The sequence below is a fragment of the Xyrauchen texanus genome, chromosome 19 (genome assembly GCF_025860055.1).
Source record: "Xyrauchen texanus isolate HMW12.3.18 chromosome 19, RBS_HiC_50CHRs, whole genome shotgun sequence".
NCBI classification, from domain to species: domain Eukaryota; kingdom Metazoa; phylum Chordata; class Actinopteri; order Cypriniformes; family Catostomidae; genus Xyrauchen; species Xyrauchen texanus.
In genome coordinates this window covers 29,412,955-29,440,723 of record NC_068294.1, presented here as the reverse complement: position 1 = coordinate 29,440,723, position 27,769 = coordinate 29,412,955, and the positions used below count along the sequence as shown (strand labels likewise).

At 39.1% G+C, this 27,769-nt stretch overlaps 1 protein-coding gene across 1 annotated transcript in view; it reads right to left on the bottom strand.

Moving 5' to 3' along the window:
- Positions 1–27,510, bottom strand: part of LOC127659798 (protocadherin Fat 1-like) — a 47,006-nt gene extending 19,496 nt beyond the window's left edge. The window contains 11 exon segments of the mRNA XM_052149753.1: positions 5,016–5,204; positions 6,351–10,406; positions 10,932–11,142; positions 11,476–11,751; positions 14,262–14,401; positions 14,646–14,711; positions 15,330–15,525; positions 17,689–18,003; positions 18,151–18,212; positions 21,572–21,886; positions 24,252–27,510. Of these exon segments, the coding sequence (XP_052005713.1) occupies positions 5,016–5,204; positions 6,351–10,406; positions 10,932–11,142; positions 11,476–11,751; positions 14,262–14,401; positions 14,646–14,711; positions 15,330–15,525; positions 17,689–18,003; positions 18,151–18,212; positions 21,572–21,886; positions 24,252–27,510 (9,085 nt within the window).
- Between the last annotated feature and the right edge of the window lie 259 nt (positions 27,511–27,769).

Below are 27,769 nucleotides of genomic sequence, written 5' to 3'. Positions count from 1 at the left end.
GCAGTAAAAATAGTGATAACTAGCCCTAGTCTTGTATGCTATCTTTTCATGTACTTTCTTTTACAATAACATTGAGAATAAACAGGCTTAAAATGTATATGAACCTGAATTGAGCAGGAGCATAATAAGAATATCCTTATATGTCATGAGTTGGTTGAAATGGAGCACTTGTGGGAACTGGATGGAAAATTACGTCCCATCCAGACCTCTAGTCTGTTAACCCGTCACAGTAAGAGGCAGGCCGTTGGAAATGTTATCTGATTGCTGCTTGTTTTCTTAATTTGCAGTTTATGCACAAAAGCATACTTTATATGCTCATTAGTGCAATGAGAGCGGACCTAGTTGTTAGTGTTAACCAGTCATCCAACCTAATTGTCTCTGACTGGAATTTAATCCTCTGAAATTCCAATGATGACAGCTGAGTGAATTGGAATTAATCAATTCACAATCTCCCCTCCAATCAGCAAATACTTGTGAACACATCCTGTTGCTGTTAATTCCTGGATAAACTGAGCACTATCACAAGCAGGAAGAACAAACCAGTAATTATAAGACATTCATCTTGGCAGTTGTTTATTTTAGTCATTAGTGGCACAATAGTGTTCACAAGACAGACATGCCTGCGCATGACCATAAGCTTTAAAGAGTAATGCTGCAGCAGAGAATGGAATGTGTGTGCATAATTTCATCTTATCAAAGGGGACGGGCATCTCGCCATCTTCCTGTGTTGAGACAGTTGGTACTGACAGACACCACAAAGGTCGGATAACAGAGATGGGCAAAATGATTGGAATGTCAAAAATTTGGAGTTAAACAAGCATCAGGCACTGGGCATGAGCCCAGATCCAAGTTTACTGTAATTTACATAATTCTTTTAACAGATAATTCAAATTGCTTTCAGTTATTTTAACATATGAAAAATAAGGTCTCTGGTCTATTGCGCTTCCCTACTTTAGAAACATTTTAGACTCCATTTATAGATGAGAGATCCCAAATTTAGTCTAATGGAATAATTCATGGGATATTGTTCATTAATTTGGGTGACTAGATTGCAAGACTATAGATCGTTTATTTCACATTGTGATGGCAGAATAAAAGTAAAGGTAAAAAAACAACAAAACATTTGGAAAGTCTAAAAAAGCTCTTGCCATAGGTCTCAATATAACATTAGAAATATTGTACCAAGTGTTAATTTTTTTTTACTGATTGATAAATATAGAGCATGGTGGAAAATGTACAATCCAGTCTGTCAAAGTTACAGATAATGATTTGAAGCGCAGACAGGAAAGTTTAAATTATCTGCACATAATGTAAGTGTGTGAACCACTGTGAAAAAGTAATTGTTACCTTTACAGGAAGCCAAGACAATTGTGCTCACTGGGTTAAAATTAAATGTAATTGTTTCATTGTCAAGAAACACTACATCAGAGGTGGGTAGAGTAGCCAAAAACTGTACTCAAGTAAAAGTACAATTATTTCAAAAACATAATTACTCAAGTAGAAGTAAAAGTACTAACATAAATAATTACTTGAGCAAGAAAGTATCCAATTAAAAGAGTACTCAAGTAGCGAGTAACTCGTTACTTTCACAAATGACATAATAGATATTAACTCACCTATATTCCATTATATAATACACATTAAACATGTACTACAGAATTATGATTATTATTAATTGAAATTCTGTCATCATTCACCATTATGTTGTTCCAAACCTGACTTTCTCCCATGCAACACAATAAGGAGCTATTAGACAGAATGTTTTCCAGAGTCACTATTTACTTTCAGTGAATGTTTATATATATATACACTCACCTAAAGGATTATTAGGAACACCATACTAATACTGTGTTTGACCCCCTTTCGCCTTCAGAACTGCCTTAATTCTACGTGGCATTGATTCAACAAGGTGCTGAAAGCATTCTTTAGAAATGTTGGCCCATATTGATAGGATAGCATCTTGCAGTTGATGGAGATTTGTGGGATGCACATCCAGGGCACGAAGCTCCCGTTCCACCACATCCCAAAGATGCTCTATTGGGTTGAGATCTGGTGATTGTGGGGGCCATTTTAGTACAGTGAACTCATTGTCATGTTCAAGAAACCAATTTGAAATGATTCGAGCTTTGTGACATTGTGCATTATCCTGCTGGAAGTAGCCATCAGAGGATGGGTACATGGTGGCCATAAAGGGATAGACATGGTCAGAAACAATGCTCAGGTAGGCCGTGGCATTTAAACGATGCCCAATTGGCACTAAGGGGCCTAAAGTGTGCCAAGAAAACATCCCCCACACCATTACACCACCACCACTAGCCTGCACAGTGGTAACAAGGCATGATGGATCCATGTTCTCATTCTGTTTACACCAAATTCTGACTCTACCATCTGAATGTCTCAAGAGAAATCGAGACTCATCAGACCAGGCAACATTTTTCCAGTCTTCAACTGTCCAATTTTGGTGAGCTCTTGCAAATTGTAGCCTCTTTTTCCTATTTGTAGTGGAGATGAGTGGTACACGGTGGGGTCTTCTGCTGTTGTAGCCCATCCGCCTCAAGGTTGTGCGTGTTGTGGCTTCACAAATGCTTTGCTGCATACCTCTGTTGTAACGAGTGGTTATTTCAGGCAAAGTTGCTCTTCTATCAGCTTGAATCAGTTGGCCCATTCTCCTCTGACCTCTAGCATCAACAAGGCATTTTCACCCACAGGACTGCCGCATACTGGATGTTTTTCCTTTTCACACCATTCTTTGTAAACCCTAGAAATGGTTGTGCGTGAAAATCCCAGTAACTGAGCAGATTGTGAAATACTCAGACCGGCCCGTCTGGCACCAACAACCATGCCACGCTCAAAATTGCTTAAATCACCTTTCTTTCCCATTCTGACATTCAGTTTGGAGTTCAGGAGATTGTCTTGACCAGGACCACACCCCTAAATGCATTGAAGCAACTGCAATGTGATTGGTTGATTAGATAATTGCATTAATGAGAAATTGAACAGGTGTTCCTAATAATACTTTAGGTGAGTGTATATATATTGAAAGTGAATTGTGACCAAGACTGTCAGTCCCTAACATTCTGTCTAACATATTTTGTGTTCCACATAATACAAAGCCTCACACTGGTTTGGAACAACATGAGTGTAGAGAAATTATGACAGAATATTACATTATGGCTGAGCTATCACTTTAAAGAGATAGTTTACCCAAAACTGAAAATTCTTCATTTATTCACCCTCATGCCATCCCAGATGACTATGACTTCCTTTCTTCTGCTGAACACATATTCAGATTTTTAAGATTATTTTAGCTCCATAGGCAAAATTTTTGATGCTCCATAAAGCACATAAAGGCAGTATAAAAGTAATCTATAAGACTCCAGTGATTTAATCCATATCTTCAGAAGTGACATGATAGGTGTGGGTGAGAAACAGATCAATATGTCATTTTTGCTAGACAGCAGGGGGCGATATGCAGAAGAATGTGAATCACCAAAAACACAAGAAGAATGTGAAAGTGATCTGTTTCTCGTCTACACCTATCACATCACTTCTGAAGATACTGATTTAACCACTAAATATGGATTTCTTATGGATTATTTTTATGCTGACTTGTGTTTGTTTGTTTGTTTGTTTAGCTTTAAAATGTTGCCTTGCCACCCATTCACCTACAGAGCTGAGAAATTTTTCTAAAAATCTTAATTTAAGTTCAGCTGAAGAAAGAAAGTCATACACATCTGGGGTTTCATGAGGGTGAGTAAACAATGAGAATTGTAATTTTTGAGTGAACTATGCCTTTAAGGACTCTTGTCAGATCTGGATGAATTTGTCAATAAGAAGAGTGGTTTGGAAACATTTCTAGTAATTATTACAGTGAAAATGTGAAATGTGTTTTTATAATGCTGAAATATAATATAATATAATGCTGTGTGGATTCTTATTTCAGTGTAGTTACAGTTTTCAGTGTCGTAAGTATTTAGATCATTAGTTCTGTGCAGCAGTACCGACGCTCTCTAAATGCAGCCTACGTAGGGCACCAACCCTGATCGTGGAACACTCACTGTGTCTGAAACCACCCCCTATCCACTATATAGTGCACTATTACAAGTATTCGCTATTTTGTAGGAGTGTCTGAATTTTGAGAGAGTCACTCATTCTAATTTTAAGTGTACATTTCAAGTACACTCGATGACGATTCATTTTCCACAATCCACCACGGGGAAGACAGTTTACTGCTTCCTTCACTCCTGCAATGTTTTATTTACATTTATGCATTTATGCATTTGGCAGACGCTTTTATCCAAAGCAACTTACAGAGCACTTATTACAGGGACAATCCCCCCGGAGCAACCTGGAGTTAAGTGCCTTGCTCAAGGGCCCAACAGTGGCATCTTGGTGGTGCTGGGTCTTGAACCCCTGACCTTCTGGTCAGTAACCCTGAGCCTCAACCACTGAGCCACCACTGCCTCATTATTAGAGTAGATTTCAGACATACTTCCTTCTGGAACAAGGGCATTGTCTAATGGCCCAAATATATGACATAATAACAGCAACCACAAAATAATTAACTCTAGTTTAGTTAAATAAGCACCATTAAGCACAAGGAACAACTTTCTTGGTATATATGTCACTTATAGCTAAAAAGAGCCGTCCGACACATCGGTTTTTTAAAAGTCCAATGTTTTAAATGTGATGTCTCCTCAGCTCCCGAGGCTTTATTACAGAATAATGTCCAGTGGATTTGCACTTCAGAATCTCACCGGAAATAGTACATCATCTGGGTATTTCTTACTGTTTAATGAATACTGAGGATTCTAACATACTTCTCCATTGGCATACTGTTTTTGGCATACTAGAAGTAGGGAAGTATGGATATGCGGATACAGCAAGTGTCTTCTAACAAAAAAAAAGTGCAAAGTTCTGCTTTAACTCTGTTCAGAGTCAAGAGTTCATACACAGTTAACACAGTTCAGACTACAGAGCAAGGGCTAATGAATATATGCATCTTACCATCTTACAAACAGGACTGTTGTCATTTGCATCAAGGACAGTGATCTCTACGGCAGCCTTTGTCACAAAAATTCCATCGGTGGCTGTGATGTTTAAAAGATAGAAATCTCTCTCCTCCCTGTCCAGAGGTTTCCTGACAGCAACTGCCCAAACACCATCTGTATACTTTACATCAAACAGGCCCTGCGGGTCTCCACCTGAATTCATTAAAAAAAAAAAAAAAAAAAGGAGAATTAACTTCAGCCTAATCAGAAATATGGACATATTTAATGAGTAGATTAGAAGTCTAATCATCATGCATTTAATGTCATTCAAAACAGCTTGGGGATTTAGTGATTTTTATAGTTGCATACAAGATACTAATCAGGCAATGATATGAAACTGAGGCCAATCACAAGATGTTCTGAATATCTCTAATCAGCGTCAGTCTAATACAAAATACTCATAAACATGTCATAGATTATTCATAAAATCCAGCAATTGAGTTTGTGGCATTGGCTCTGTATTTCCCTTGCTTTTTTGCAGACTTTTCCAAAGCTTAATACACACCTCAAAAATGCTTTTCATTGTCATGTTTAAAGGTAAAAACATTTCTTTGAATGGATATTTCTTCCAAAAATGAAAGTTCAGTCTGTTTCTAATTCAAAGCTTTTGTTTGGCTTTAGAAAACTTGGAATATAGTAAACAAATGGTATGGATGGGGCCTGGGTAGCTCAGCGAGTATTGACGCTGACTACCACACCTGGAGTCACAAGTTCGAAACCAGGGCGTGCTGAGTGACTCCAGCCAGGTCTCCAAAGAAACCAAATTGGCCCGGTTGCTAGGGAGGGTAGAGTCACATGGGGTAAGCTCCTCGTGGTTGCTATAATGTGTGGTTCTCGCTCTTGGTGGGGCGCATGGTGAGTTGTGCGTGGATGCTGCAGAGAATAGCGTGAAGCCTCCACACGCGCTATGTCTCCGCGGTAATGCGCTCAACAAGCCACTTGATAAGATGTGTGGATTGACAGTCTCAGATATGGAGGCAACTGAGATTTGTCCTCTGCCACCCGGGTAAAGGCGAGTCACTACGCCACCACACTGACTTGTAGCTTTGGGCAATCCAAATAAAAAAGAAATTAAATGGTATGGGTTACTTTTATGGAGCTTGATAGCCACTGGTCACATCCAAGTTCATTAACATTATTTAAAACATGTCTTTATGTGTTCCACAGAAAGAATGAAAAATAATAAATCATAAAGATTTAGAACAAAATGAGGTTGAGTACAATAATACATTTTTATTTTTTGGGAAACTATCTGTTTAATACTATCACACACAGTGTTGCTTTGACAGTGTACAGTACCTGTGATAAAGCAGCTGAACCTCCTGTTGACCTCCTCACTGTCAAAGTCAGTGGAGCTTAGAATGGTGACAACTGTGCCTGGTGTGGATTCATCTTCTCTCACAGTGCCTTTAAATTCTGCTTCAGTAAATAATGTAGGGTTGTCATTTGTGTCCATAACTGTCATTTCCACGACAGTAGTGCCTGTCATCTGTAGCCTCTGGGCTCTGTCCGTGGCCACTGCTGTGATTCTGTATCTGTCTCTCTTTTCTCTGTCTATCTCTTTGAGAGTGGTTATCCAGCCTGTTTCACTGTCCACTGCAAACATCTCCAGTACTTCAGGGTTCTCCTGGTTTTCAAGCAGACTATAAGAGACCTGACCGTTCAGCCAAGAATCCAAATCAGTGGCCATGAGCTGTACTACAGAAGTTCCTTTTAGTAGGTTCTCAACAATACAAGACTGGTAAGTGAATGACTCAAATTGAGGGCTGTTGTCATTGACATCCTTAAGACTAATACTCACATCCATTGTTGAGACTATTTCCATGCCTTCTTCAATGTGTTGAACCTGTAAGGTGAGCTGATAACTTTTGGTAGCTTCATAATCAAGTCGTTTTGTGAGTCTAAGCTTTCCAGTGTTGCTGTCAATGGCAAAGACATCATCTTTAATGCTCTCTGGGGTGTTCCCCGCGACAAGACTATAGACTACAGACTGCTCATCCTTGGCTTGGAAGATATCAGTCTCTTTTCCAACAGGCAGGTCTTCTGAAATTTCCAGCCCAATTAATGGTTCAGCAAACTTTGGGATTAGCGTTCCAGGAGGAAGTATTCTAATTAAAACTGGAATAATAGATTGCTTTGGTGGGCTTCCAGAATCTTTAGCCTTCACAAAGAAGGAATACGGGTCAGTTTCCAGACCAATTAGACTTTCCTTTGTGACAATCACACCACTTAGGGGGTGTATTTCAAAGTGCCCTATATCGGAGTCGATACTATAAATTATATCAGCATTACTGCCCTCGTCTTCATCTATTGCAGATATTTTGATCACTGTTGTGCTTTTGGGTGCGTCTCCTGGAACAGTAGCTTTATATTCTAAAAGTGTGAACTTGGGTGAATTATCATTCACATCAGAGAGAATTACAACAATAGTGCAAAAGCCCAATTTACCACCACCATCTTTAGCCATTAAATTGATGTACATTGTTTTCTCTCTTGAGTTTTCTCTGTCAAACCTCTCAACAGTGTGAATCTGCCCATCTGCATTAATGGTAAATTTATCTCTAGCAATATCATTTACAATAAAGAATGTCAAATGACCATACATCCCCAGGTCCTCGTCAATGGCTCCTACTTGTATAACCACTGTACCAACTGGAGAGTTTTCTGCAAGTTCTACAAGATATTCATCTTGTGTAAATGATGGGCTATGGTTATTCTCACCCATTACATAGATGTTTGCCTCCGCAGTACCTCTGAAAACACCATCGGTAACTGACAAAATTAAGCTATAGAAGGGCTCAAGAGACTGTCGGTTAATGTTTGCAATAACAATTTCCCCACTTGCCGCATCAATGGCAAAGATGTTGTTGTCATTTCCATCCAGAATTGAATACACAAGTTGACTGGAACCAGAGTTGTCAGCATCATATGCTTTAACACAAGTCACAAACTGTCCTTGAAGAGAAATCTCATGTATGGTAGCATTATAAAGCTGTTGTGTAAATACAGGTGGATTGTCGTTAAGGTCAGTAACATATATTATCACTTGGGCCTCAGCAGTCATTTGAAATGGTCCTCCGTCAACTGCTTTTACAATCAGTTCATGCCGTGATTGGGATTCGTGGTCTAATAGCCTTTCAGTCCTAATGACTCCACTTTCCCCATCTATTCTGAAGTGATCCGAGACAGTTCCACCCTTTTCATACAAATGATAAAACACTATCGCATTGCTTCCTGTGTCAGAATCCATTGCTACCACTTCTAAAACAGAAGTTTCAATTACAACAGATTCAGAGATGCTAATGTTATATGATCTTGCTTCAAATTTGGGTGCGTTGTCATTGACATCTTCCAATATGATATCTACAAAAACATCAGAGTTGGCCCCGGTTAGAGAGTCTGTGGCCTGGATGCTCAATCGATATGCAGGATGAGCCTCATAATCCAATGGCTGGATGACTTTGATGAGTCCTGAATTGAAGCCAATAGAGAACTGACTGAAAGGGTTTCCCCCACAAATGCTGTACATTGTACGAGGTCCTGCAGACTTGGCCACAACCTGCAGTATGGAAGTATGTATTTGCACATTCTCTGGGATTTCAATCTTATACAAAGGTCTTTCAAACACTGGTGTGGCTCTGTTCACCACTGAAATAAAAACCTCTGCATTTGAGAACAGAGGTGGGTCACCACCATCTTGCGCAGTAATGTTGAGGACAAACCTGCCAATGCTTTCTGGCTCAAGAGGTCTTTTAATGTATATTTCCCCAGAGGGGCTTACCTGTAAATATTTATCATGCCCTTTTAAATAGTATGTAACCTCTGCATTTTTGCCATTATCTTTGTCCATGGCAGTCACCTTTCTGAAAACCGAACCTACTGTTTTATCGATCTGTAGAACAGCACTGTAGGGCTGGTCTATAAACAAAGGAGCATTATCATTTATGTCTTCAACATGCACTCTCACAAGCACGTGGGCAGTTCCATTCAACTTTGACTCTTTTGAAACCTCCTCAAAGATATCAAACAAATCCTGCTCTTCACGGTCAAATGGGATACCTGTGGAGAAAAGCACTCCAGATGTGCGTCCTATTTCAAATCTGCTATTAGGGTTGAGAATAGAGAAAAACAAAGGTTCATTGATTATATTGCCAACTACAGAGAGGATTGCCAGGGTTTTCCTCTCTGATGAGCTTTCCTGCACATAGGCAGTGAACATTTCCTGGGTGAACCTCAGATTGTCCTCTTTTTTATCTTTAACAGTGACTTTGACAGTAGCAGAGCCATTAAATCTTCCATCATAAACTTTGACTATCAGCCTGTACCTACTGCGAAGTTGTGTAGCATTTTGCACAAAAATATCACCTGAAATTGGATCAATCAGGAATTTGTTTCCTATGTTGCCATCTACAAGTGCAAAGCATAGTTTTGTGTCTGGCAACGAGTCATCATCTGACGCCTTTACTGTTAACACTCTCACCCCTTTGTAGGTTGGAAGGAAGACTGCTGTCTCATATGAAACCTGACTGAACTTTGGAGCACAGTCATTGGCATTACTGACATGGATAGTAACATTGGCAGTGTTTTTTGAGAATAAACGTGGCATGCCAGTGTCATGGACTTGTACTCTGAAGTTAAACACATTTCTCTGCTCATAATCTAGGATGCTGACACTTTGAATAGCTCCTGTCCCAGAATCCATGGAAAAATAGTTATGAGCGAATGGCTCAATGATCTCATAGACAAGTCTGGCATTTGTGTGCCTATCAGCATCTGTTGCACAAACTAAAAGTGGAGCATTCTGAGAGGTCAGAACCACACTACCGACAGCGGCTGACTCGCTGATAAAGCCAGTGAATTCCGGATGAGTGAAAACAGGTGCATTGTCATTTTCATCCTTTAATTGAATGTTTACTGTCACACTGCTTGACATTTCAGCCATGTCTGTTCCTTGTACAATCAGTTCATAAGACGAAAGTCTTTCAAAGTCCAGCTTTTTTCTTGTGACAACAGCACCAGTGTTTGGATTGATATGAAATGCACCATTCACATTTCCCTCTTTGATTTGATAGAAGACGGTTGACTGGCTGAAGGCAGAGACTAGAGTTACAAAACTCCCAATAGGGACAGATTCACTGACCTCAGCTGATATTGAATTGAAGGGGAATTTTGGCTTTCTATTATCTGAGATGGAAACTGTGATCTGGACAGCTGTTACCACACTGAGTGGAGGTTCTCCTTTATCTGACGCTTTTACTACCAGCTCATATTGGTTTTTGTTTTCACGCTCAAGTTCCCTTGCAACTATTATGATGCCAGAAGAAAGATCAATGCTGAAATAATTTCCATGATTTCCTATAACATTAGAGAGAAGGAAAAGATACAATAAGAAATTGAGATTAAATTATTTTCACAATTATCTTCTAATCACACAAAGCAAATCTGAAGAAAAAAAAAAAGAGGCCTATGCAGTCATTACACAGTTGTGGCAACAATCTTTATGAGAATAATATACACCATGTGGCCTTGTACCATTCTATGTTATTTTGCATTTCCATTTGTTTTGATTTTTACAAATGAGCTTTATTTACAAATATTTTTAATGTACAAAAATGTCACTCTTTTATTGTTTGGTTTGCTTTTTTAAACAAATCATCTACATAAATATACATTAGTTGTCTTTGACCACTATCTGGGAACTTTGATTATTAAATTTTTTAATTAAGTGTCTGAGACATAATTATTCAAAATAATATTCAAGTACACCAATGAATGCCTGCTATTTTGTGTAATATTTTTCTCTTTGGATCTCTTCTAAAGTTTTCTATTAACAATGATACTTTTCCAATGATGTTACAGTGTTAATAGACTGTGCAGTACCTGAATCTATGCTGTAGTGGATTTCAGCATTTAGGCCTTTGTCTTTGTCCAGAGTGGTGACCTGTAACACAGATGAACCAACAGCAGCGGTCTCCAACGCACGAGCCCTGTACTCAGTGCTGGTGAACCATGGTGCGTTGTCATTATTGTCTTCCACATTGATAATCACTCTCACAACATTACTCTTTACAGGGAAACCTTGGTCCCTAACCTGGAATGATATGACATTAAAACCAGCAGTTAATTAATTATGTGATGTTGCTTGCACTGAAGTAATATTTTATTGCAACTCTGAATATTATATTGTTATGTAAACAATAAAAGATCAGGAGAAGATGCATTATGTTCCAAACATCAGGAACTTTCTACCAATTACATATAGACAGGTTCTAAGCATTTACATTTTACTTTTAAAAAGCAACCTGAGACATGTTTTAAAATTAGATTTTGATCAGAAATAATTATTTTAGACTTATCCTTAAGTCAGTTATATTGCTTTGGTTTCCCATTACTTATATAGAAGATTTATTATCTATGGCCTTACCATTACAGTGAGGATATGTCTGTGCATAGTTTCATGGTCTAGTTCTTCTGTGGTGTACAAAAAGCCTGTCCCAGGGTCAAGATGAAACTTCTTCAGATTATAAAGGTCTGTGCTGCTCAACAGTGTGTAGGACAATTTATTATTTTCATCTCTGTCTGTTGCATTTATTTCCAGTATCTTCATCCCAGGAACGGTCTCCTCTGGAATGCTTATCTCGTATTGGTTTTGGCCAAACTGAGGTCGATGTTCATTTGTGTCAATAACTTGAATTGTGACCTGTTTAACAAAGAATGCACACATGTGAAATTAACTATAGTAACCATAGATAAATCCAGGTGCTTCTAAATGAAGATTATGAATATTATTTACTTCACTAAGTAAAATTCCTTATAATCTACATTTTGTACTTGGTGAAAACATTTTTTAATTCTAAAGTCATGTTTTCCGTAGATCTACTCTCAAGCTGGTACTTCAGAATTGTAGTGTTTGTCCAGGTTCCTTTAAAATCCATAATTTTAGTGGATATAAATTACATTCGACTCATGCTCTTGGGAGATCCATTTTTACTCAAGTAATAGTTTGAATTAAATTCAAAGGTTTAATGAGCATTAAAACCTTTTAAAATTTGATTGAGTTTTAGTCCTAATCAATCAGAATTGACTGCAACAAGTGATGACCAACAGGACATTTTTAGTAGATGATTCAACCAAATTACAAATTAAGCTTTAGTTTTGGCATTGCGCTGGGTAACCCCACCAACAGTGAAATTGGTCCAATATCCAGCTTGACTAGTGTTAAGGAGCAAGTAATGACACAACTAACTTACAAAAATGTTCTGAAGCAAGACAGTAGCTCAGCTATTTTCACAAAAGTGTAGGTTTTCCAGTAACACAGTGCTTTTTACAACGAGCAGTGGCAGAGCATTACAAAATGCTAAATTTGTATTGCGCACGCAGCATTGAAGCTAAAGGAGTAATCAAATGTACTCACCTAAGGGGCCTTTAGTGTTGGGTAAATTACTTAAAAATTTTAATCAGATTACTTTATTCATTACGTAAATTATGTAAAAGTAATCAGATTACTGATTATTTTACTTTTACGTTACTTTCTAAAACACATTTCTGCTCAAGATATTCAAAATAATGTATATATTTCTTTCTGGTTCATTGTTACAAACAAGTCATACAGTACACTCAGCATCTCACATTTCACCTTCACAGTGACTCGTTACGGAGCCATAATTAATGTATTATTAATAAGTAATATATTAGAAATAAGCAAAACTTTATAATGTACTTAAAATAATGAAATTATCTGATTATAAGAATTTTAAATGTAATGCATTACACTACTTTTGGACTAAAAGTAATTAGATTACAGTAACAAATTACTTTGTAATTGGATTACACCCAACACTAGAGGTCATTCCCACCTAACGTGTACTTGTGCTAAAAAAAAGCTAGATGCAGTGCCACGAATAGAGTAGAACGCAGGTGAGATATCCCTAATTGAGATGTAAGGTTTTTGTGCTATAATACTGTTCTAAATCTGCCCTACAATCCAACATACAGGTACTATGCTAGCAATAACATTGTGAATACAAGTGTTTTGAGTTGGCGGCCACATGTGGATTATAAAATACTCTCTCTCTCTCTCTCTCTCTTTTCTCTGAATCTGAGCATAGTTGAGCCAAACTCGTCTGTCACAGAACAGATCTTAATATAAGAGACCCAATTTTGGTCGATTTGTAGTTTCTACGCTTTGCTTTTGCAGGGCAGATTAAGTCTCCTTAACTATGAACGAGCAACCTCTGAGCAACACAATTGTCTTTGGATTGTGTGTTATGCCTGGTTAGGACATTGTGAAAGAATACCTAGTAAGTATTTTTTGACCCAAGACACAAATTTACATATATTTACGGGTATCTTCATGATACACAGACCAAGAAACAGCCCATAAGTAAGGAGCCCATTATGATACGTCAAAACATACTGGGTGCAGTCTCCCAGAGGGCATGCTCTCTGCCACAGGAGAAACACAGCTTTCTTTTAAAACATTATTCCCTTTCACGTCACTCTTTTCCTTTGGGTCTGTCCAAACTAATGGATGAGTCTCGCACTGTGACCTGATAAGGCTGACTGGCTTGGCTGATACATGCAGGTATCGCCCAAGGAGAGGTATGTTCACACCTTGACAAAAGGACAAAGGCATCAGAAAGACAGCAGAGAGCCTGACACCTGACACCAGCTGTGTGTGCAATAATATCGCAGTATGCAGGTGCCAGGGCACATTCCTAAAAGTTGAGTTATTATGTTTTTTACAAGAAATAGAAGACGTTTGATTGAGATTGAACCTGATCCATATGGAATAATAGTGTTAAAAGACAAAAGATTGAAAGGGATAACATTAAAACTCAAATGCTTTTTTCCCCTCTTAAAAGTTATGTGATCCGATGGTTAAAATACTGAACCTTAGAAAAAACACATAAAAAAGCCAGATGATACATTCACATTCAGACAAATTTGAACCTGGCAACCATTGTATGGCATGTAATCATTTTCATTTTAAATGTTCTTTGTAATTTAAGAGATGACGTAATGGATATGCAATACCAAGCATCTAAGGAACAAAACAATTTTCTTGTCACAATACAGATCCACGTGTATACAGTCTTTGTCAATGCAAAGATGTATTTCATTTTCCTCATCTCTCCATCTATTATTCAAGCGGTCCAATTTTATAAATGCATGGGCAATTTCTAGGTAAGTGGCATTAAGAAAAAACACCTGAGTGCTGATGGATCTTGTTCCATCTGTTGCTTCAACGGTGAGGTTGTAATTTGACTGCCATTCAGCATCTAGAGCTCCGGCAATGATGATTGTGCCACTAGCCCTCTCAACATCAAACTGGCTATCAGGATTCCCACCTGTTAGTACCAACATGGACAGCAACCACAAATTAAATTTTCACTAACAGAAGAAATTTTTGCATCAACATTTGCATCAGCTTTTCCAGTAGAAAGCATGAGTGAAAAAATAAATAATAATTTGCCATAAATCTTGCACAGAATACAGATTGAGAGCACTCTACGATTGAAAATAATAGTTATATTATTATAAGAATTCACTGCTTGAAAATATGAGGTGATTTTTCTATTTAGCCGCAGATACCTGCTGTACAGTTCAGATCACAAGCCATCTGTAGGATGTGAAACATCTCTTTAGCATGTGTGTCTCCTTGTAGACAAAGCAAGCAAAAGGAAAGAAAGCAGTCGAGACGAAGAATAGATGGGGAAAAAGAGATTTCAGTTAAGTGAAAACTGATTAGGTCAAAATCAAGATCGGGTTATTGAAGATCAACTGGAGTTTTGATTGAAGAGCTGAAGCATCTAGAATGATTAGATGATTATATATGGTGTATATTAGCCATTCCTTCTTTAATGCCGATAATGGTGTAAACTGATGGTTAAATTGGTTTGTACATAATGTCCAAACACAGAAACAAAATAGTTGTACAAAAATAAACAGAAATGTCCTTAAAACAATTTTTTTATTTTTTTTAAATCACCATGAACTGCATCAGCCCAATATAGTATATTAAATAGGCTGAATTTGTTTTATTTATTTATTTTTATTTACCAGACTAATACATGTATCTACATTGTGTTAAATATTGTAATGGTATTAGCCTAATCACCAAGTGGCAGGTAAATATTCAAAATACAGTGTGTTTAATTGGACGCACAGCCTCGGGTTTCAAGAACAAAAGATATGGGAAGCGTTTTCTCTGCAACCCTATCAGAACAGGCCTGTGACACATTTCTGGGTCATGACCCACTAGCTTTAGATCTTTACCTCTGATTGTAAACCATACAGGAGAGTCAAGAGGCTGTGTGCTGATGACTCCCACCATATGGGCCACAGGATCGCTCTCCATCACAGAGAATGAGTGCAGAATCTCCTCAAACAGCAGTGGTTGTTTAGGCAGATTAGGCTTTGGAATCCGACAGAATGACGACTTCGAAGGCTGTCCATTGTCTGATGCTTTAATCTGCAAGAGAACAGTGTGAGCTTTTCTTTGACATGGTGTACTAGCCTTTTTAAATCATTCAGAAATCAATCATTTGAGCGACATGAGGGTGGGCAGATGAAAACGGAAATGTAAGCTAATGGCCAGCAGAAGGTGCAATAAATAAATGTAAACATGTGAATAGTTGACTTCTGCAACACCAAGTGTTTTTAGACAAATACATTCATTACTTAGCCTACATTTTTTACTTAAAAGGATTGTTCAACATAAAATGAAAATGATCTCATCATTAACATTTTTACCCTCATGCCAATTAGAATAATATCTTAGTTCTGTTGGTCATTTCACTACAAGTGAATGGTGGCCAGAAATCTGAAAAGCAGATAAAAGCAGTAAAAAGTAATCCATAATACTCCAGTGGTTAAATCCTTAACTTCAAAAGCGATTTAATAGGTGTAGGTAAGAAACAGATTAACATTTAATTCCTTTTTTACTATAAATCTCCAATTTCACTTTCAAAAGTGGAAAGTAAGGATTTATAGTAAAAAAGGACTTAAATAGAATGCCTGGGTAGCTCAGTGAGTAAAGATGCTGACAACCACCCCTGGAGTTGCGAGTTCGAATTCAGGGTGTGCTGAGCAACCAAACTGGCCTGGTTGCTAGGGAGGGTAGGGTCACATTGTGTAACCTCCTTGTGGTCGCTATGGGGCAAGTGGTGAGTTGAGCATGGATGCCATGGAGAATAGCGCAAAGCCGCCACGCGCACTATGTCAACAAGACACGTGATAAGATGCGCGGATTGATAGCCTCAGACGCGGAGGCAACTGAGGTTCATCCTCTGCCAAATGGATTGAGGCGAGTCACTATGCCATCACAAGGACTTAGAGCGCATTGGGAATTGGGGATTCCAATTTGGGGAGAAAAGGGGAGAAAAAAAAAGGACTTAAATATTGATCTGTTTCTCACCCACACTTATAAAATCTATTAGAAGATATTAATTGAATCACTGGAGATGTGTGGATTTCTTTAATGCTGTTTTGGTCTGCTTTTTGGACCTTTAGATTTCTTTAGATTTGCATTGAAAGGAACAACAGAGCTGAGATATTCTTCTAAAAATCTACATTTTTGTTCAGCAGAAGAAAGACAGTCATACACATCTGGGATGGCATGTGGGTGAGTAAATGATGAGAGATTTAAAAATTAAAATTTATACTATATACATTGGCGGCGAAATATTTGGAATAATGTACAGATTTTTTAAATCTGTACATTATAGAAAAAAATTATAGAAAGAAATTGTTAATTTTATTCACCAAAGTGGCATTCAGTTGATACGAAATGTATAGGCAGGACATTAATAACGTGAAAAATCACTATAAAAATATATTTTTTAAATTGTTCAGAACTTCTTAAACTACTTCAAAGAGATCTCGTCAAAAAATACTCCACATGCAGCAATGGCAGCTTTGCAGATCTGATGTACTTATTATTTTGTTTAGTTGAACATCTGGGCCTTCCACATCTCTTTCTGTCCTTGTTGGAGCCAGTTGTCCTTTGTCTTTAAAGACTGTAGTGTACATTTTTGTATGAAATATTCTGTTTTTTGGCAATTTCAAGCATTGTATCGCATTCATTCCTCAAAACAATGATTGACCATTGAGTTCCTCAAGAAAGCTGTTTCTTTTTTGCAATTTCTGACCTAATATTGACCTTAAGACATGCCAGGCATTGCATACTGTGGCAACTCAAAAACAAACACAAAGACAATGTTAAGCTTCATTTAATGAACCAAATAGCTTTCAGCAGCGTTTGATATAATAAGTGATTTTCTAGTACCAAATTAGCAATTTAACATGATTACTCGAGGATAAGGTGATGGAGTACTGGAAATGGCTGCTGGAAATGAGGCTTGTTAGATTTGATAAAAAAATGACTTTTTTCAAATGGTGATGATTAAAGTATCACTTTCCTTCCGAAACAGCAAAATCTGTACATTATTCCAAACTTTTGGCCACCAGTGTATTTTGTTGAAGCTGCATTCAAAATACAACTGGCTCAAAACACACATAATAAGAATGACACTTTTCTGTACTAGCAATTGCTGACACACAGTGTCTAACTTTAGAATTCACCTCCAGTGGTTTCATCAACACCATTTAAAGAATGGTAATAAAATAAACGTACTCTAAGAATATGATACTGGCCCGCTGAAATAGCTTCTTTGGAGAACACAAACCCTGTTTTGGGCTCAATGAAGAATTTCCTGTGCTCTTCACCCTCTTCTATACTATATGAAATATCAGAGGAGGGCCTCTCATCTCTGTCAAAAGCAATCACACGATAAATTGGCTCCCATTGGACTGCCTCTGGTCGTTCCACCAGTTTGATTTTAAATATCTTCTCCAGGAACTGAGGACTGTTATCATTTACATCCAACACTTTGACTATCACACAAACCACGGTAGACTTGGGCGGAATGCCATCATCCGAGACAGTAATCTGTTTGTGAAAAACAGACCTCATCCATGAGTGGTTGAGAAAAATACCAAGTAAACAAAGTATGATGGAACATGCTTGAAGTCCAGCATTAAATGTAAAATTTAAACATCAATATCTCTTGTTAATAAGGGATGTAATGCAGCTTACTTCAAGAATGTGCTCTGCTTGCTTTTCTCTGTCCAGTTTTCGTGATGTTGTTGTCACCAAACCTGTGCATGGCATGACAAATTGTGCTGTACAGTTTATTTCTACCGCTGACTGAAGAAACAAAAAAACAATAATAAAAAGTTTCAAGCTGTTCACCTGAGGCAGGGTAAATCACTAACAAAAAAGAAACATTAAAATGTTCTTGTTGATAGATGAATGTTACCTAGATTATACATTTTGAAATCTCCTTAGAGAGGTATTCCTTTCCCCGTCTGTCGCTCACTTCGACATTGTGTCGAAGAAGCGACACTAGGGGTCTCTCTTGAGAGCCTCGTGCATCTCTGAACTTGAGAAAAGGCCAATGTAAAATTAGCAGACAGAATTTGCATGTCCTTCCCTCGGACATATGGGTATAAAAGGGAGGGAAATGAGTCTGTCCATTCAGATTTTTCCTTCGGAGCTGAGTGGTTGTGTGATCAGTGAGCTGCATTCACGAGACTGTTCACTTCATCTGAGGATGACCCGGCTGGCGATGGAGGCGTTTTGGGGTAGGTAGCGGGCTCGGTTTCGCTGGGTACATCCCACGAACCACCCGCTCCCCGACATGCTCGTTGACTTCTGTCTGGGCTCGGGGTGACAGCCTCACGGCCAGCCTGCTTATCCACTTGAGCCCCTGAGCTGGATGATGAGCTCGATGCATCAGAGAGTGTTCCGGCGTCTAACGCGTAAGACTCGATTAGGCTGCCACCCTCGGGTCAGCACGCCCAGTCTGAGGCTGCGGGACGTGGACAAGGCACGCTTCGGTCTCTTCGGCGACACCGTCGAAGACTTCACCCATCAGTTCTCAGCAGTGAAGAAACAGACGGAGGCCATTTCTCACATCATGCCCCAACGCGCACTAGCACGGGCCGTGCTCCGTCTGCTCACCGAGGACGTCCACCTGTGGCTTCCAGAAAACGCACAGCTCCGCCTCAACCTGGGCCCACCTCTCAGCCCCAGCGGCGAACGCCCCGCAGGAAGCGCACGCCCCCCATCTCTCGAACATCCTCCAGGACCCAGAAGGCTTCCAAACGTTCCTGAGACGGATGATTTAGAGATCGAGACGTTTGCTCCAGAGCTGGTAAGCTGACCACTATGTCCCCCGGTGGAGGGCTGGGAGGAGAATCCTCAGTTCAGTTTGTTTTCTTTGCCACACCCCTTTCGGGCTGCGGTACCCACATTCTCAATAAAAGAGCAATTTCCTCTTTCTCTGGGTTACCTGGCCCGCAAATGCCATTCTCACGGCATCCCGGTGCCACACCTCAACAGTCCCTGCCGTCCCCCGGCCGGTCGGTTCTTATGAGTCCAGAGGACGCCTACATGGGACTGTTGGGACATGGCTTTTGACTCCCGACGCCACATTGCCTCCTTAGTTCAACGATCATCCCCTTAGTGCCCCTCGCACGGAGCTTGGACGCGTGGCTTTCACTTCCCAACCCGTCTTGCTTGTTTGGCAGGACAATCCGACTCGGCTATGTGATCCAGTTCGCCAGGCCCCCGCCCCCTTTCGGCGGCATCCGCTTTACCTCAGTGCATGGTGAAGACGCCAACACCCTGCGTGCAGAGATCGTGACAGAGATTGTGTCCTCCCAGCCACGACGCTGAACCGAGCCACTGTTATGGCCGAACCTCATTCTCGGCTCCTCAGGGCAAAAACTTGAATGGACAGACTCATTTCCCTCCCTTTATACCCGTATGTCCGGTGGCGGGACGTGCATTCTGTCGGCCAATTTTTCATTGCCCGTTTCTCAAGTTCAGAGATGCGCGAGGCTCTCAAGAGAGACCCCTAGTGTTGCTTCTTCGACACAACGTCTCGTTCCCACCATCAGGGAACGGAGGTTACGATAGTAACCAAGAAGATATGTTGCATTACTTCGTGTATTCAAAAGAATTGAGTCACATTTTGGAGTGCACACTATACTCGCTATTCCTGTACATGCTGTGTGAATGGTCACAAATTCCACTCGAATTTCTCCCAATTTGGAATGCCCAATTCCCACTACTTAGTAGACCCTCATGGTGGGGTGGTTACATGCCTCAATCCGGGTCAGTGGAGGACAAGTCTCAGTGTCCTCCTCATCTTATCACATGGCTCGTTGTGCATGGCACCGCGGAGATTCCCAGCATGTGGAGGCTCATGCTACTCTCCACGATCTACGCACAACTTACCACGTGTCCCATTGAGAGCAAGAACTACTAATCGCGACTATGAGGATGTTACCCCATGTGAATCTACCCTCCCTAGCAACCGGGCCAATTTGGTTGCTGAGGAGACCTGGCTGTAGTAATTTTTATAAAAATTAAAATCAATCAGTACTAAATGTACCAACTAAGTTCAGTTGATTTAATTGATTTTGTCAGGGAAACACTTTGAAAAATGCTTTAACCTGCAATATTCAGACTTTGAGCTGAAGAACTGAGTGTGTCAGGTTCAGTAATTTGGCAGACGAGAAATCAATTGCTGTGTCAAATTAATTAGCTGCATTCATTAGTTGTGCTGCTCAGTGAATATAATTAACCAGGTGGTGTGAATTTCAATTATGCCTACATATGGACAAACTCTAACATATTACATGTTCAGGATATACAATATGTTCACATTAACATGTTCACCATCATAAACGTAAAAGTATGATCAACACAAGTTTGTTTACTCATACAGCCATGGACAGTACTCAAATGTTTTAGAATATGAATTTAATATTCTGGGATTAATTGGGATAGTTCAACCAAGAATGACAATTCTGTCATAATTTACTCACCCTCACATAGTTCCAAACCTCTATGACTTTCTTTCTTCTGTGGAACACAAAACGATATGTCAGGCAGAGCGTTACCTCAGTCACCAAACACTATGGAAAAAGATGATATGAAAGTGAATGGTAACTGATGCTATCATTCTGCCTAACATCTCCTTTTGTGTCCCACAGAAGAAAAAAAGACCTTTGAAACAACATGAGGGTGAGTAAATGATGACAGAATTTTATTTGTCCACTATCCCTTTAAAAAAGCTTAGTTTTATTGGTGGGTATACAGTATATAAGTGCAGGATCCTCAAATGTTTAAAATATTATTTGGTTACACTTTATTACATGTACATTCAGTATACTTACAGAGTACTTACCCAAGAAAGTACTGAGTAATATTAGGTAACTACATGTACTTAATATGGGTTAAGGTTAGTGTTAGAGTTAGTACCTAGTAATTACTATAGTTCTTATAATTATATACATAAATGTGTAATAGTACTGTAAATACTACCTATTATTTATTAAACAACTATATTAACTCTTATAATCCTTTTTGTTTTTGAATGATCCTCATTTTGCTCAACAAACTCAAAATCGCCATACCATAGTATCATAGTATCAGGTGAACGTACCTGTCTGAGAGTTTATGGTAAAAAATCCCTGTGGATTCCCGCTGGTAATTTTATAAGCGATATTAACGCTTGATTTGGAGTCAAGGTCAAATGCTTGGATCTGGGTGACAGAGACATCTTTGGGAGAGTTCTCAAACACAGAAGGAAAGTAAACAGGCTCTGTTGTCAGTGGCACATTATCATTGACATCCTGAACCTCGATATAGACTTCCACAATTGAGGAAAACGGCACAATTCCCTGATCTGTGGCATAGATGGTCAGCCAGTAATGACTTGTGGTTTCACGGTCCAGAATCTCTTGTGTTCTTATAATGCCTATGACAAATACAAGAAGGAACATGTTGCACTAAATGTTAAGCACAAATACAAAATTTAGACTTAAGACAACATCAGCGGTGCTTCCATAAAACCTTGTTACATGGTACTGAGTGCTTTGAATGGTACATTTATAAATCAAGATTAGGATAGAGCAAAAATGACCCATACAAAGTTGTAACAGGGACAGACTGGCACAATGCTATTAATATTCTTCTGAAATTAAAATTGTAATCAACTGTCGCAAAACATATTATCCAGCTGAGAACTGAGAATTAAAAACATACTCATTTGCATAAAAGATTGAGAAGGGTAGACATAGTATTTAAAATATCGAGTGAATAAGTATGTGTGCGTCTGTGTGTGTGTGTGTGTGTGTGTGTGTGTGTGTGTGTGTGTGTGTGTGTGTGTGTGTGTGTGAGAGTGTGTTTGTGTGTGTGTGTTTATACATAGGGAAGATGAGGCAGCTCTTTTTGTTCCTCTGTATCTCTGCAGTGTCTTTTTTCATGCTGTGGGCTTTCATCTAAGGTAGTAGTGTGGCATCTACCACTTTAGTAAAACTTGATAAGCTTTCTCCTCGTGATGAAAGTATCCTGCATATCACTCTTTGTTTCTCCCTCTCTCTCTCTCCCTTTTATTTTCTCACTCTCCTTTAAGATAGCACTATGGTGCGAATAATAAAATGTAATCATTGTCATATATACTGTATAATGTACTAACTTTTAGCTAATGCATAATGTGTCCATTTACTTTTTTGGTTCAAATGTATAAGGGAAAGAACACATCTTAGGTCATGTAACTGGTCACCATTTCGATATAAATATATTTAATGTAGTCTCTCAATTATTATAATAATATGACAGAATAATTTTTATGAATTTCTTTACACAAAATGAAGAATGTTAGCCTTAGTCACCATTAGGGCTGGACTGGGACAAAAAATCGGCCATGGAACTATTCAGCCAAACCTGCCCATGTGTTATAATATTATACATACTGTATATTATTATTGAATTGAAAATGCATTTATCAGTATTAATACTGCACATTTTCTGTCTCATAGAAATTAACATTTGAATGTGAAGCACTCAGTTGGGAGGCAAAAGTGAATGTACTGATATTAACAACAACAAAATCTGTAAACAGTAAACTACTGTATGTAAGGCTATGACAGTAGGACTTTTTAACTGATATTTCTTGCACCAGAATCTTAATTATTGAATTAACTTTTTATTAGAACTGAACATATTTACAGATGAAGAAAAACTCATAGCTTCTTCCTTAATTCACAGGGGTCCAGGCTTTAAAGCTCTTGTTAAATTCTCCTTTGTCCTTGTGAAAATGTACCACATTTCTTAGTATCCAGAGTTTAACTGAGGTATTAGTAAGAACATGGTGATCACATGTAAAACCATGCTCCTTATTACCAAATGTAATTATGCTTTAAAAACAAAAACAAACAATGGAATGGAAAATTATGAAAAACAATATATAAAAATCAACTGCCATAAAAGTGACTTATTTTCACCTAATATACAATATTTCATATAATTATAGTGAAACATATTTCAAATATATAGGCTACAATATTTCTGCCAAAACACAATTTCTACAGTTAGTGTTACTAACTGCAATGCAATTAGAATAGTGATGTGTGGATTAATCAGAATGTAATTATCATTGAATGACACAATGTTTTCCTGATTAGAAAGTCGGGGTGTTTTATCTGGTTTCAAAGAGCTGTGCACAGAGCCTTTAAGGTTTTAAGGTTCATACCTCATGCTGCGTTTACCACAGGACACGGGTGCGAGCACAGAGCAGGTTCGTCAGCACTCGGCTCTCGCACTGCGGCCAGTGGATGCTTTGCGCGGGAGGGCCAGACTGGGTCAGTTCGGCTGCAGCTGTGAGGCAGTTGTGCTGCAGCCAGTGGATGCCCTGCTTGGGAGGGCTGGTCCCGCTTGTCTCTTGAACTACCAGGTTTCATCTGGTAACAGCGTTTCGCCATACTTTTGGAGTATTTGGTGTTTTCCTTGCACAGCATGGACATCACAGAGTGATTGACCTGCCCAATACTCGACCGGCCCACTGGGAAATTTCCCAGTGCAACAAATGACCATGTATGGAAAAGGGATCCAATGAAAGTGAATGGTGAGTAAGTCATTTTTCCTAACATCTCAGTTTGTGTTCCATGGAATAAAGAAAGTTATATGGGTTTGGAACAATATGAGGGATAGTAAATGATGATATCATTTTAGTTTGGGGGTAAAAGAACCCTTTAACGCTGTCTTATGACTGAGATCAAATAATAATTAAGGAAGTATAGGAAAATGGCAATAAAAACAAAAAAGATAATCAGTTAACTTACCGCTCTCTTCATCAGTTGTGAACACTCCAAGGCCTGAACCATCTCGTATGGAATAGCGGATCTCTCCATCCCTGCCAATATCTTCATCATGAGCAGTAACTTTCATAACAGAGGAACCAACAGGGGCATCTTCACTAACAGCTCCCCAGTCCACAAAGAATGGAAAGGAAGGGCGGTACAAGTTCTCATTAACATCCACAATCTCCACTTGAATAAAGCAGGATGAGGATAAAGAGTTTGGCTTGCCCCTGTCTTTGACCTTTGCTGTCAGATTGTATACTTGTCTTGTCTCAAAATCAAGAGTTTGAGAGAGGTACAAAGCTCCAGACACTTTGTCCACCTGAAAGCTTCCATCTTCACCATCTATTAGACTGTATCTTACTTGTCCAGACAGGCCAAGGTCAGGATCATTAGCTTCTAGCCAGAGCACTAAGGTGCCCACTGGAGTGTCCTCCCTCAGTCGAACATGGTATTGTTGGGGTATAAATGTAGGGACATTGTCATTCACATCCTCCAAATTAATGTGCAATAACACAGTTGATACCATTTTAGACTCCACAGTTGCTTTATCATAAGCAGCAACTTTCAAAACAAATGACGGGTTGGCTTCTCTGTCTAGAGGACTCTTAACAGTTACAATCCCTGTTATTTCATTTAGGGAAAATGTGTCTGTTTTGGTTAGAAGTGAGTACTTAACTATTCCATTGACCCCCAAATCTCTATCTTTAGCTTCAAGCTGAATGATGTCTGTTCCTACAGCAGTGTCTTCAGTTATGTCTACTGAATACTCCTGCTGTAAGAACTCTGGGCTGTTGTCATTGACATCCAAAATGTTAATGTCTAACATGTGAGAAGAGGACTTCTGTGGCAATCCAAGGTCATAAACTGTAATGTTTAGAGTGTAGTGGTCTGTTATTTCTCTATCAAGTGGTTCGTAAAGTTTAAGCTACCCAGTGTCAGATTCAATTGTAAAGCAACTATCAAAATCTCCCCCTGAGATCACAAAAAGTAATTTTCCATCAAAGCCATAGTCTGAATCAGCTGCCCCGAGGAGTGCTATGCTTGTCCCAACGGGAAGGTTCTCTTTAACTTCTATTACAGTTGGAGTGGACTCAATAAACCTTGGAGTATTGCAGTTAACAGAATGGAAGTCTGCGAATTCATCGTCTGGTTCTTTTTGACTGTGTAGTTTGGAGCCAAAAAGCAACAACCCTGCTAAGGATCTCAAAACGCCAGTCTCTACACATTTTGTGCGGACATGTTTTAAATCACTGACAACTGTTAGATTTAATAACATAGGAGTACTTGACTTTTCTCCATCACTGGCAGTTACTTGTAGGTTGTAAAAAGACTGTTTTGCTGCATCGCCATGCTTCAACGACTTTTTAAGTGTCAGCACCCCAAAGCAGGAATCCAATTCAAAGAGATTCATGTTATTACCACTGTCAATTCTGTACTGCACTACACCAATATCAGCGTCAATGGCAGACACCACTATTATTTGCTCACCGACTCCAAGAGATCTTGGCACGGTAACATCACAGTAGATATTCTCAAACACTGGCTTATTTTCATTTAGGTTGGTGAGCATTATTGAAACAATACACTCTGCCTCGCGGCGGAAGGGTGAGCCCCAGTCTGAGGCTCGAACCCTTAGAGAGAATTTACTGGGCATTGTCTCATAATCTAAATCTTCAGCAGTGCTTACAACACCGGTGAAGTAATCAACCGCAAATGGTTGTTTGTTTGCATTGACAATACTGTAAGTCACATAGCCATTTTCTCCTTCATCATTATCGGTAGCACTTACAGTTATGATGCTAGTCCCTATTGGCACATGTTCATTGACACTGACTTTATAATTAGACTGTTGAAACTTTGGCGCATTGTTTTTCATGTCACTTACATTGACAATCACTTTTGTTGCAGCTCTTTTATCACTCGTAACAACCTCAAATTCGTACTGGCTGACACGTTCGGCTTTTATAGGTGCATAAGTTGTAATAAGCCCTGTGTTTGGGTTAATAACGAATGGATTATTGTGTTGTTTCATCTTATACTGTAACATATATTTGCTCTTTGGGTGTTTTGGTACAGCTCTGACCATGACAATAGGGGAGTGAGGTGGAGCAAACTCACTAAGTGTGACTTTGTAGATGTGCTTCTCAAATTTGGGTGTCTCCGTGTATTCACTTGGCGATCTCACTCTGACAATTATCGCTGAGGAATACTTGGGAGGATTTCCCTTATCCTTAGCCTGCAAGGTAAGGTTGTATCCAAAACTGTATCCCTCCCATTCCACTTCCTTGATGGCCTTGATCTTGTATTCTTTGCTCCCAGGGCCTGTTCTGATGGCCTTAAACTGCTGGAGCGGATCTCCAGCTACGATGCGCAAAGAGGCGATCTCACCGTTTAGCCCTTCATCGTAGTCCTCCACAGTCACAAAAGCATATGTGCGATCCTTGGTTGTGTTCCATGGAGTTAAAGGGACAGCTGTGATTACAGGTACATGTTCATTGGCCTGCAGTACGTGCACCTTTAGCTTTGCTGTGCTACTGCTGCTGCTGCTTCCATAGAGCTTCAGGCCTCTGTCCATAGCCAACACATCAATCTCATAAAGATCCACCTCTGAGTAATCCAGCTTGCCTGTCAGAGTTATGACCCCACTGGTTGGATGAATGGAGAACATGTCAGTCCACTCTTTGAAACTAAAATAATACTCTCCATTGGTGCCTGTATCAGCGTCTGTGGCATAGACTCTGCCAATGCTTGTTTTGATGGCTGAGTTTTCAGGTACAAAAAAAGAATATGCAATTGGTGAGAAAAGAGGTCTGAGATCATTTTTGTCCAGCACATGTACTTTCACTTGGGTTTGCGCCTCAGCACCTGTGTGTCTTTCAATAGCATTTACAGTTAGTAGATAATGGTCTTTTACTTCCCTATTAAGTGTGGCAGAGTTCACTCCTTTGGTCCTTATTCGCAGGAAACAGAAATTACCCAAAATATACTTCTCAGCTTTGAATAAATTCTCACACTCCCCATATTCTATCGCATACCAAATATCCCAAGAATTATTCATCATAGAAATGCCCATTTTAGAGGGGCTTTCAACAAATGTTTTTGGTGCTGAATTTTCATATATAATCACATTGTAAAGTGAATGCCTAAACTGAAAGGGCACTGCATCTTCCACTTGCTGGGCACCTATTGAACGCCACAGAAACAGCACTAGGAGATGGTTAGTCCACAATTTGCCCATTGTGACACAGGTAATTACAGAGCCGACTGAAAAAGAATAAAATAAATATTAAAGTGAATTTAATATCATGAAAAGCAAATTATTAGCTATTTAAACATAAAATTAAGAAAACGTTCCTGCATTATTGTTACTGTAAGCACTCAGACAATTATGATTGTTATGATTATGATTAAGTTTTTAAAAGGAAAAACTTGTTAAACCGCTGTAAAAATTCCCATCCACTTCAACTTAAAAGCTTAAGTTTAATAGCTGCCTTAAA